Genomic DNA, 13126 nt, shown 5'->3' with positions numbered 1-13126 from the left:
GGTGTGTTTTGCCTTCAGAATGTAAATAGATATTTTGGCAGAACTCTTTTTCATATTTCCTATCACTTGACTTACAGATTTTAGGACACAAGCCAATAGGACGCTCAATCCTATTGCCTGATCTATGAAATTTGGACTTGCCAGCCTCCCACTATTGTACTTACTCCTTGAAGTAAATCTCTGTCTGTCTGTCTGTCCAATTCTCACTCTCTAACTGGTTCTGTTTCTCTAGAGAACCTTGACTAAGACACTTAATACTGACAGTGGTTTCAGAGGAGTAGAATCTTAACAGAATTTTAAGGATGGGTTTTTTAATTGGTTTTGGGGTTCATAAAATTGGTTTACAAACTTGGTTAATTTAAAGGCATTAATTACCCTATTTCCAGTAGTAGAGAGGGCACTAATAGTGTATGGTATGATGTTGTTGTTATGTGCCGTTCAGTCAGACCCGACTCATAGCGACCCCTCCTTGGGTTTCCGAGGCAGTATCACTACGGAAGTATATTGCCCAACCTTTCTTCTGAGGAGTGGCTGGTGGGTTTGAACCATAAGCCTTCTGGTTAGCAGTCAAGTGCCTTAGGCACCACGCTACCAGAGCTCCCTACGGTATGATATGGCAATAGAAAAACAAACCAAACCCACTGCCATCAAGTCAATTCTAACTCATAGTGAACCCCACTGGGTTTCCAAGGTGGTAAATCCTTATGGAAGTAGATTGTCCTATTCTCCCTCCACAGAGTGGCTAGTGGATTTGAACTGCCAATCTTCTGGTTAGCAGTCAAATGGCTTAGGGACTGCGTTACCAGCGCTCCTTTAATATGGCAATGAGATGTGCAAAATAAAAGCATTGGACATTCTTAATCAAATACTTATGAGAGACAAGGTTCCAGGTCATTGTCACTGAACATTTTTGTCACTGAAGAATATAATGACATTGGCTGTTGCTCCTACTTTCGCTGGCAAATTGGGGAAGAAAAGGATGAGCTCAGGGCTTCAAATTCCCAGCTCAAGCACCAATAAATGACATGAAAATTGCTGTGTGCCCTAAAAGAAAATATTTCTTTTTTAAAAAAATTTTTTATTGTGATTTGGGTGAGTTTACAGAGCAAATTCATTTTCCATCCAGCAGTTCATACACATTTTGTTTCATAACATTGACTGCAACACCCCACAATATAACAGCTCTTTTCCCACTTCCTCCCCATAGTTACTTCTTCCCTGTGTCTCCTTCTCTCCCATGCACACCTGCCCCACCCCAAGCTGTCTTCCTGTGCAAATACTGCCTTTCCCTTTTCAGCCACTCCTCGGAAGGAAGGTTGGGCAATCTACTTCTGTAGTGATAATGCCTCAAAAACCAAGGAGGGGTAGCTATGAGTTGGGTCCGACTTCATGGCACATAACAACAACAACATTGATTGACTGGAAGCCAAAGGAGTGAGTTTTGTTCCAGACCTGAAGGGTAACTAGGGGCCATAGTCTCAGGGGTCTCCCCATGCTCCATCAGAACAGTAAAGCTGGGGTTTTTTTGTTTTTTTTTTCCTGAAAGAAAATCCTAACACCTATAGCCACAAAGCTGAAATTGCTGGAAACCACCCTCAGAGTCTCATGCCACAAGAGGGTGAATTACAACACCAACTGAATTTCTAATCTTGCAAGGTGTACATAATAGGCAATTTATCTGTTTCCACCAACATGTCTACATCAATTTATTTTATCAGAATGTTTCTGTACACTACTTTTTATTGTCTAATTTATCAGTCGTGTCTCAAGATATACTTAGATTAATGATAAAACACATAGGAAATGTGACTTCCAGTAACAGTGAAATGAAGAGGTTAGCGACCAGCCGTGGCAGCAGTCATAACAAAGTTGTCTTACTTTATAAAATTTATCACCTTTGGTGTTCAAAACATAATAAAAGATAATGGCAGGATAAAGAGGTCAGGGAATCCCCCTACACATACACATACTAAACAATATGCATAAACAGGAAAAAAATATTTTTTAAAAATCAATCATTCCAGCTACTGGAGACTGTCCATTGAGAATTGTTTATTCTTGAAACACTGTTAGAGCTTCCAGCAAGAATGACTGGAATCTGTGGCCTACTTGCCTGGGACTGTCCCCATCATCCTTTTCCCAATTCAGTCAGTGGAAACTAGTTTTACTAGCTTGAAGGATAAACTTGCACCTGTGGGTAAAACTGAAAAATTTAGGTAGAAGTGTACAAAATAGATTCACAGTGGGAGGCAACAACCTACAGCTCTGCTGAGTAAAAGTGGCAGACTTGGTGGAAATGGACAGGGAAAATATGAAGCTATGCTAGACCAAAATTGCATTCTGAGTTGAGGCAAGCAGTGAACCAGCCAGAAATTTAACAGTGAGATCCTGGAAGTAAGTTAGTCATAAAAAGGTTTGTATAAGTACTCCAAAAATTCCTGGCTGACTGGAAAATTACATGTGTGCAGGGGAGATTAGAAAGTCTGGTGCAATGAGAAAGCCAGGTAAAATTTCAGCTGTGATGGCAACTTTGAAGGTATTGCCTAACCTGCACACAGATCATCAGCAGACAGAAGAACCATTACAGGCTCAAAGTGTATTAGTACCAGCACAGCCTATGCTCAGATCATTGGCTGATCTTAAGCTGTGTAGACACAGGAATGACTCTTAGAAATCAAGGCTAAAATATAAAAATAAGAATAAAAACCAAATGAAGCACAGGCACCAATAAGTGTACATTGCAGAGAGACAGATTCTGCAACTGAAAGCTAGGCAAGTGACTCAAAGATAAAATACCCTTAGAGAAAATGAAACAGAATCAAGAGTTGCTACCATGTATATGAACTGTCCAGTTTTCAAATAAAGAAATACTAGACATGCAAAGAAAAAAGTGTTTCCTCACCCACACTCAGAAAAAAAAAAAAAAAAAAACAGTCAATATATACCAAATCTTTATGGGTCTACATACTGGATTTAGCAAAGTTTTCAAAGCTATAATTACAAATATATTCAAAACATGAAAGGAAAATATTATAAAAATTAATCAAAAAAGAGGAAATATCAAAACAGAAATAAAAACTATAGAAAAGAACCAAATGAAAAATAAATAAATAAATTCTATCATAAAAAGAAAAGAGAACCAAATGAAAATTCCAGACTAAAAAGTAGAGTAAATGAAATGGGGGGTGGGGCGGGAAAAACCCTCATTAGACGGGCTAAATAGCAGAACTGATAGCAGAAGAAAGAATCAGTGGACTTGAAGACAAATAAGTAAAAATTATGCAAAGAACACAAAGAAAAAATATTTAAGAAAAATGAACAACACCTCAGAGGCCTGGGGTAATTTTTCAAGTATTCCAAAATACATGTTAGAAGATTCTCAAAGAAAATGTGAGGATAAAGGGAGCAGAAAAAAATATTTGAAGAAATGAAGACCAAAAATTTCCCAAATTTGATGAAAAATATTAACCTAGGTTCAAGAAACTCAATAAACCTTTAGTAGGATAAACACACAAAAAAACCACACCTAGACACATAACAGTCAAACTGTTGAAAGATCAACAAAGACAGAAAATTTTGCACAAAAGATTAATAGTTAATGGCTAAACTTTCATCAGAAATATGGAAGCCAAAATTCAGAGGAATGACCACACAAAGGCTAAAAGAAACTGGTTAACAAGAATTCTATACCCAGTTATGCTATCCATTAAAAATGAAGATGAAATAAAAATATTTCAAGATAAACAAATACTAAGAGGATTTGTAAACTGCAGACTTACCCTACAATAAATATTAAATTAATGCTTCAAGTTAGAAAGAAATAATTTCAGACAGTAACTGAGATCTACTGGAAGAAATGAAGAAAACTAAAAATGATAATTATGTGGATAAATATAAAAGACTTCACATATAAGTACTTTCTTTTCCTTTTCTTGACTTAAGAAACATAAGATTGAACAAAATAAATAAAATTACATTTTTAAAAAAATGATTACAAATCTGTATCCTAAAGACAACCCTGAAGCAGCAAGGTCCTTATTTAAATTTGAAAAGGGCATCACTCCTCTTTGTAAAGCTGGTAGGCTAGGCCTGGAAACCCAGTCACTGATCATGTTGGACTCAAAACTTTTCAAAGAAAGGACTATAGTGAATGAAACTTCAATTAACCTTGACAGATTGGTAAAGTTCAGCTGGGGTATTTATCTAAAATTTGAGGCTGTCACTGCAGATGCACTAGGTTTCTAATAGGGGCTTTTGGGCCAATGGAAAATGAAGGACATTCCATCATTGCATTTCCCACACAGGTCTCATGTTTTCTTCTTTAATTTTTTGAAGTGGCTAAAAAAAAAAATGGCATGAAAGATAAATTGTGTTTCCTTCATCTCCTGTTCCATTGGTTTGGCTGTGCCCTAGGCTGGAGACCATCTAATAGAACTTCTCAGAAATTAGAACTCAATCAAACATTTTGTTAATTTTATAAGATTTTAAACAGTATTGTGGAAAATATCCTTAAAGATTTATACACCAGAGAATCTGGGAATGAATTTCATGATGTCTGGGATGTGCTTTAAAATAGGAAAAACATTTAAAAAAGGAAAAAAAAAAATGATAAAGATTAGTGGAAGAAAGAGAGGAGCTAAGATTGCTTTAAATAAAGCAATTAGTTCCAAATAAATTTGAAAATCTTGGCTCTACATGTTCTTCAAGGAGTCCCTGAATGTATAAACAGTTAAGCATTCAACTACCAGCCAAAAGATTGGCAGCTTAAACTCACTCAGACGTGCCTTGGAAGACAGTCCTGGCAATTTGCTTCTGAAAGACTGTAGCTTTGTAAACTCTACAGAGCAGTTCTACTCTGCACACACATTGTCACCATGTCGGAATTGACTACTAGCAACTAGCAATTCTTCAACGAAAACAGAATTAAGTAAGAAATGACTAATAGTAAGAAATCAGAAAATTCTCCAAATATTTAAAAGCCAAGCAACACACTTCAAAAGTGGGTCAAAGAAAAAATCACAAATGTAATTAGAAAATATCTTGAACTGCATGAAAATAAAACTACAACATATAAAAGTTTATGGAATGCCACTAAAACATTCATGACCACACACTTAGAAAGGAAGATGTAAAGTCAGTAATATAACATTTTACCTTAAGAAGCTAGAACAAGAAAAGCAAATGAAAACCAAAGTGAATAGAAACAAAGAATAAAAAGCAAAGTATAAAGCAATGGAATAGAAAAACAAAAAACAATAGAGAACATGAATGAAGTTAAAGTTGCTTCTTGAACCTTGAGGTAGACCAGAGTTCAGCAAACTTTTTCTGTAAAGGGCCAAATAATACATCTTTTAGGCCTTAAAGCCCACACTGTTTCTGTTGCAACTATCTTAACTTGCCTGTTACAGTGGTAACAGCCACAGACAGCATATAAACAAACAGGCATGGCTGTAATCCAATAGAACTTTCATTAAAATGTCCCTCACCCCACCCCCACCCCCGGTTTAAAAAAAAAAAAAATTGGTGGGCCAATTTGTCCCAAAGGCTGTAGTTTGGGGGGGCGGGGAGAGAGAAGACACAAATTACCAAAATGAGAAATAAAAAAAGGCACATAATAGAGACTACAGAAAGGCAAAGAATGATAATGGATTATAAACAACTCTATGCCAAATTAGACAATTCAGATGAAATGGAAAAATCCCTAGCACAACACAAATTATCAAAATGGACTGAAGAATAAGCAGCAAATCTGAATTGGCCTTTTTTAAGAAAATTAATTCAATATAATAATTTTTAAATATCCTCCAAAGAGAAGTCTAGGTCCAGATGGATTCTATGGTGAATTCTATCAAACACTTAAAGGATAAATAATGTCAATTCTACACATATTCTTTCAGAAAATTAGAGAATATTTCAAAACTCATTTTATAAGATCAGTGGTATCCTGATATCAAAGCCAGACAAAGACATCACAAGAAACAGAAGCTATAAAATAATAGCTAACATCACACTTAATGGTAAAAGATGGAATGCTTTCTCACTAAGATCAGAAACAAGGCAAGCATGTCTGCTTTCACTACATTTATTCAGCGTCATACCGGAGGTTCTAGCCAGTGCAATAAAGCAAGAAAAATAAATTAAGGCTTAAAACTGATAAAAATAAATAAATAAATTTGTGTTTATTTACAGATGGAGGGAGATGAAAAGGTAGCACTGAATATTGGTAAACAGTGATGTCACTAAGAAGTACACAAAAGAAAAGGGTGTTTTTGATAAAGGATATGTCACACACAATCTTGGAACAACACTACTAACAACCAAAAAATATGTGTGTGGTTATGTACATATGTATATATGCATACATGAGTATGGCCATACATGTATGTGTACACATGTGTGTACATATAGAAGCTATATGTTTATATATACCTGTATGTGTACATGCATGCATGTTCATATATATAATAAACCACATAGGAGGTACAGTCATGGATACTTCTTAGACACAGCCAAACAACCTGTGGAATTGGTTTTCTGGATTTGAAGGCTGAGGACCATAGTCTCATGGGACAATTCCATCAACTGGCATAATATAGTTCATAAAGTTTATGTTCTACATCCTAGTTTGGCAAGTAGAGTCTAGGGTCTTAAAAGCTTGGAATTAATGAGATTGCTGACACACTGTAAAAAATGTAGCTGATGTCACCAAACAATTTGTATGTTATTGTTGTTATGTGCTGTCAAGTCGGACCTGACTCATAGCGACCTCTCCTTGGGCTTCCGAGGCAGTATCACTACAGAAGTAGATTGCCCAACCTTCCTTCAGAGGAGTGGCTGGTGGGTTTGAACCGCCAGCCTTCTGGTTAGCAGTCAAGTGCCTTAGGCACTATGCTATCAGAAATCCTAAACAATTTGTATAGTAATCATTACATGGGGATCTAATTTGCTGTGTAAACTTTCACTGAAACACAGTAAAATATTACATGTATCTTATTAAGTAGATAGTCACTTCCTTACTGCCAGTACATTGGTTCTTCAACTTAAATGAAACCTTGATCCATCTCTTCTTTACTCATTTTCTTGACCACCTTTTTTTCTTCAGTTGTTACCTAACAATTTCTAGAAATGACTTTAGGCAGGGCCCTTTTTCATTTGCTGTAAATTCTTTCTCAAGCATCAGTAACCAACTCATTCAACTCTTCCACAAATGTATTAAAACATTTACAACACCTAATATCAAATAGGGAGCTCTGGTAGCATAGTGGCTAAGACACTTGCCTGCTAACCAGATGGCTGGCGGTTCAAACCCACCAGCCACTCCTCGGAAGGAAGGTTGGGCAATCCTACTTCCGTAGTGATACTGCCTCGGAAACCCAAGGAGGGGTCGCTATGAGTTGGGGCCGACTTGACGGCAAATAACAACAACAACAACAACATCAAATAAATCATAATCACATGCTGTACTTTCTGCCTAAAATGACTTTTACCTCTTAATTCTTACTCATACTCCAAGACCTAGCTCAGGCTACAGCTCCTCTAAAAGCTTTCAGATTAAGCTTTCTCTCCTTAAGTGCTTTCTCAAGTTCCTAGCTCCCACCTTCAGGTGCTTTAAGAACACACATTAAAGAAGCATACTATTTGGAAAACATTTGCATTTAATATTAATGATTTTTTAAAACTGAAAGGAGTCTTAAAGATTGTATCACTTCTGCTTGTCATTTTACAGACTAGTCACATTAATAGTAAGAAGTTAAGTGATATAATCACAGCTATCAACTAGATCTTATCAAAGAGAAACAGATGTCTTCATAAAATAAGCACTTGAAAACAAAAAAATTTCCAATTCAAACTATGCAAATAAACATTAAATTGATTTGCAGGTAACTCTCTCAATTTATTAATTTGTAGCTATCTGTCAATCAATCAAAGGTCTGTTCTTTCTTTTTTTTAAGTTTTTTTAATTGTGATTTGGGTACAAGTTTACAAAGCAGATTCATTTTACATTCAACAGTTCATATACATTGCATGGCACTGATTACAATCCCCACAATGGACCAGGTTTCCTCCCTCCTCCTCCCTGTGTTTACCCCTTCCCTGTATCCTTCTTACCTATGCACTGCTGTCTGTTTAGCTTGCTGCCCACATAAATGCTAGCCTTCTGATAGTTCAAGGTTAACTGTTCTAAGGGGTGCATCTCCCTGGGGTAGTGTTAAGCTCATAGACCTTTCCACAGGAGTAAGTCCAATTCCAGGCCCAAAGGGTAACCTGGGACCATAGTCACAAGGGTTTCACCAAACTCTATCTGACCAGTAATTCTGGTCATTTTTATATTTTTGAAATTAATTCCACATTTCCCTCTCCCACTCTATCCAGAATCTTTAATTCTGATCCCGTTTCTAGTAGTTAGTATTAGTAGCTGGGGACCATCTCATTCTTTTGGTCTCAAAGTCATATAGGCTGAGGTTCCTGTGGTCCATTAGGCCCTTGGACTAAGTGTTTCCATATGTCTTTGATTTTCTTCACTTTTCTTTGCTCCATACAAGGAGAGACCAATAGTTGGATCTTAGATGGCATCTTGTCAGCTTTTAAAACTCCAGTTGCTACTCACCAAAGTAGGATGCAGAACAATGTTTTTGTGTACTATATAGTGCCAATTAAGCTTAATGTCCCTGGTGACCAGGGTCCCAAGACTATAGGCCCCATGACTCACCTCAAGGTGCTTGGTTGTGGCTAAGAAGCTACCCCAACCTTATCTCCTGTTAGTTCTATAATGTACATGGATTTTTTATAGCATGTACAAATACACATGTAGGAATATCATCAGCCAGACTTATCTATAAACCTAAAAAAAAACAAACTCACTGCCGTCGAGTTGGATCTGACTCATAGCGACCCCTCCTTAGGTTTCTGAGGCAGTATCACTATGCAAGTAGATTGTCCAACCTTCCTTCTGAGGAGTGGCTGGTGGGTTTAAACCACCAGCCTTCTGGTTAGCAGTCAGATGTGTTAGGCACTACGCCACTAGAGCTCCTAGACTTATCTATGGTCATGGGTATATTCCCATTCACCTACCTACCCACACCTTATCTCCCCTATGTACCCATCTGTAGACTAGTGTTTGTTATTAGTGATAATGCAGTATTATATAAGTGATAGTATTTGCCTCTGTTGTTTACACTTCTTTGTGCACCTCTTTATGTCCTCCTTTTCCCTATTGTTATTATGCTAGTCACACACTTTTGTTATATTATTAAAGGTCTGTCCTTAAGGTGAGGAAGAAGTGCGGGTGAATGGTTTGCAGCTTTAAAGCTAATTTCATTTACTGTACAACAATCTTTACCTTAAAAAGTTTGTCAATGGGTTGCCTAAGATTTCTAGAACTCATTTTCCATAGAAAATGCTACTATAGTTGATACTATTTCAACTATATTTAATTGCACACACACACACATATATATGAATGTAAGTCTATGATGAAAATCATATTCTCAATTTTAGCCCAGAACTATACACCTTATACAACATGCCAAAATTTGTGATCTTGCTCAACCTAAACAAGACAGGATATTTTCTTGGTCAATCACTGTTCAGTTCTTACCATTTTCAAGTGGGGAAAAATGGAAAGAGATAAATGGGAAAGAGAAATAAAGATCTGAATACTTTGTGAGAGGGAAAGTGAGAAGAGTAACGGGTCAAATATTTATTAGATAGAAAATAATTCTTATTTCCTTATAAATAAGGTAGGAAGTGGTGCCTCTACCTCTTCTACTACTTGAAATTTCTCTTGAAAGAGAGAACAGACCTTTGGTTGATTGACAGATAGCTACAAATTAATAAATTGAGAGAGTTACCTGCAAATCAATTTAATGTTTATTTGCATAGTTTGAATTGGAATTAATTTTGGATTAATAAATTCTGCTTCTAAAAAGCAAATAGTCCCTCCCTTCAGCAGTAGTATAAGATAAATCTTGTTTATAATTTGAAGAATTTTCCTAATTATTTAGCTTTTAGTAAGCATTTCTGAAAATCGCAGAACTCATATATTAAGCACCCAAACCAAACCAAACTCACTGCCATCGAGTTGATTCCGACTCAGAGTGACCAAATTTTGGGTTTCTGAGGCAGTAAATCTTTATGGAAGTAGATTGCCCCATCTTCCTTCTGTGGAGCTGCTGATGGGTTTGAATCACTAACTTTCTGATTAGCAATCAAATGCCTTAGGCACCATGCCACCAGAACTCCTTCATTAAGCAAAGGGGATAAAAATTTGGTTGTCATGATCACCATGGTATCGTATTTCTTAAAAGCTACATAGAAAGAACACTGACAAAAAAGCCAGTATCACTGACATACACCTTACTGCACCATATATCTATGTATTAAAATCTTTATTTTCTAACCTGGAATGTCGGAGGCTGTCCTTTTTGTTTTTTGCAGAACACAAAGTGCATTCACAGCCAACAGCATGGGGCTTGGGTAAAGATACATCCTGCTTTAACAGCATTGTAAGAATTTCATAGTTGTTACGATGAGCAGCTAAAATGACAGGTGCAACATCAATAGTTGTTGAATACTCAGGATTCTGAATCCGTTCCATTAGTTTCTGAAAAATATTTATATAAATGTCCAAAAATTATTATTTGTGATATCAAGAAAATGTTTATCTGCAGAATGAAATTAAAAATAAAAGAAGGCATAAAGGCCATGAGAAGTGTTTTAAGGAATATAAAAAATATTTTACTAGGAATGATTTTTAAAAGAAACCTCAAAACTGTAATTAAAATGCAATAAAATCATAACAGTGTAAAAACATCAAGAGGAAACATTCATATGATTAGAGTACTGTTTTCCTAACAAAAAAGGATTAATGATATCTAGAGAAATATTTTAGGACAATGTCTTTAATTTCCATAAGATTATAGAAGCATGCATAATGGCAAGGATAAGAACAGAATTTTAGAAAAAGAATATAATGGAAAACAGAAATATTAACAAAAATAGGCAGAGTAAAATGTATGAGAAAAACTTTAAAAATTCCACCTCTATGGCAAACTTTGTCACATTGAGAGCAATGAAGCTACATGAAAGGGAGAAGTGAATAGGAACCATTCTTCATGTGGTATAATTCTCTACACATTCCCAATTATTACCTGTACTACCTCCCATTACCGCTGCACAAAAACACTAACAATCATAGCTACTACTTAATGGGCTCTAGAACTGTTAGGCACTTACATTTATCATCTCATTTAATCCCCACAATAGCCTGCAAAATTGAGTGTTATAATTCCCACAAAGAAACTGAGGCTCAGAGAAGTTAATGTACCCAAGGCACACGATAAAGTGGCTGAGTCCTGATAGAATTCATGTCCGCATTTCTCCGGAGCCTGAGCTCCTTCAACTTCACGGGCCCATGGGCCTGGGCAGCACGACATAAGGAAAGAAATACTAGTAATTAAAGGACCAGAGTCAAATAAAAAAGGTTGAATATTTTATGACTACTGCACATTCTTTCTAGTGTTTCTCATTTTTTCACACAGTGTCCCTGAAAGCTGTTTGATTCCACAGTATAAGCACATCAAGTTCACTTTTTTTCTTTTTTTGTAATTTTTATTAGCATTTTGAATGTAGTGTATACTTATAAAGTGTCTGGAAAATGTAGAAAAGCCAACAATAAAAAGACCCATATTCCTCCACCCAAACATTTTTGAGCACAGTACTTCCTTCTGGTTCATTCTCTAGCATATCCCCTTTTAAGGACATCTTTTGCATAAACAGTAAGTGTGCCCACCGTCTATGATTAGAAACAATGAATCTTAATATTTTGGAGATCAAGGACTCTTTCAATAAAAACATAAAACTACAGCCCAGCATATTCAGAAAAATATCATGCACAGAACTCTGAATGCAATTTAAGGAGGTTCATAGATCATGTGTTCAAGATATTTTATTTAGCTAGTTTAAATAACACTACTGCAAGCATCTTTATGAATACAACTTTCTCCAAATTTAGAATTATCTCATTCACATACAGCCCCAGAAGTGAAATCATAGGCTTAAAGGCAATAAGCAGTTTTGAAGCCTTTGATACACATTATCATGTCCTTTTAATAGTTTGTATTACCAATACTATAGGATTGTACCCATCTCACACTAAAGCTGTACTCACCAGCACTAACTGTGATTGATCACTCTCAATTTGATGAGTGAAATATACTATTATGAAATTTTAGTTTACTTTTGTTTGATTACTGGTAGATTTGAATAGTTTCCCACATATTTATTGTCTTATTTTCCTCCATTTTATGAATAGTTTCTTACATACTTGCCCATTTATTTATTGGGGGTTTCAAATTAATGAATTTATTTAAAAAGTTGAAAAATTACAGAGAAACTTAAAAATTCTTATCATTGATTGCTGGTTATAATGAAGAGGAAATATATTTAGTTCTGTAAGAAAAAATGGTCCTCATTTTTCCTAAGAAACTATACGAAAATATTTTTATTATAGATGCCTAAAATTAAAGTTCATAATTTCATTGTTCATAGTATAATCTATGTACTATCAAACAAACAACTTGTAGTTGAAAGCTAATTACCAAAAAGACAATTCTGCTAAGCCAGGAGTACAGAATGAATTCACTGAAGTGGTAAAAGAAAATATATAAAAATATTTTATATTGCCCTTGTGCAGAAGTAACAGGGGGGTTAAAAATGTGATCTTTTCATTGTAAATATTCAAGCAAATGCTGGATAACCTTTATTTGCTAGATACAGTAGAAAGCATTCTTTACCGAGTGGGAGAAGCCTGCCAAGGCCTTATGGCTCTAACATTCGATTGGTAATGGTAATGGTGCTGCAATAATACCAGTCATTGGTTCTAATACCCAAGCATGCTACCCCACCCAACTCTTCCCTTCACAAAATTTAATGGGTGAAAAGGCTAGAAGGTAGAACACACACCATACTGTCATAGGAAATGTATGATAGGTAACAAAAAATTCAATTCTAGATATTGATGGTCTATTTGACAAGAATTATATTCTTGGCCTTCTTTCTCTCTTTCTATGGCTTCTTACCATCACTTAAAGTGAGTGGTACAATCCTATAGAGAAAGTTACACTTA

At 35.7% G+C, this 13126-nt stretch overlaps 1 protein-coding gene across 1 annotated transcript in view; it reads right to left on the bottom strand.

The window, feature by feature from the left end:
• The window catches only part of TRPC1 (transient receptor potential cation channel subfamily C member 1), an 80821-nt gene that overhangs the window by 45986 nt on the left and 21709 nt on the right, over window positions 1-13126 (bottom strand). The window contains exon 4 of the mRNA XM_007952882.2: window positions 10401-10603. Within this exon, the coding sequence (XP_007951073.1) occupies window positions 10401-10603 (203 nt within the window). The remainder of the gene's footprint in view (window positions 1-10400; window positions 10604-13126) is intronic.

The sequence above is a fragment of the Orycteropus afer genome, unplaced genomic scaffold (assembly GCF_000298275.1).
Source record: "Orycteropus afer afer isolate SDZICR_OR568_19922 unplaced genomic scaffold, OryAfe1.0 scaffold00363, whole genome shotgun sequence".
Taxonomy (NCBI): Eukaryota; Metazoa; Chordata; class Mammalia; order Tubulidentata; family Orycteropodidae; genus Orycteropus; species Orycteropus afer.
The sequence above is the reverse complement of the archived record's forward strand: the minus strand, read 5'-3'. Positions and strand labels throughout refer to the sequence as shown.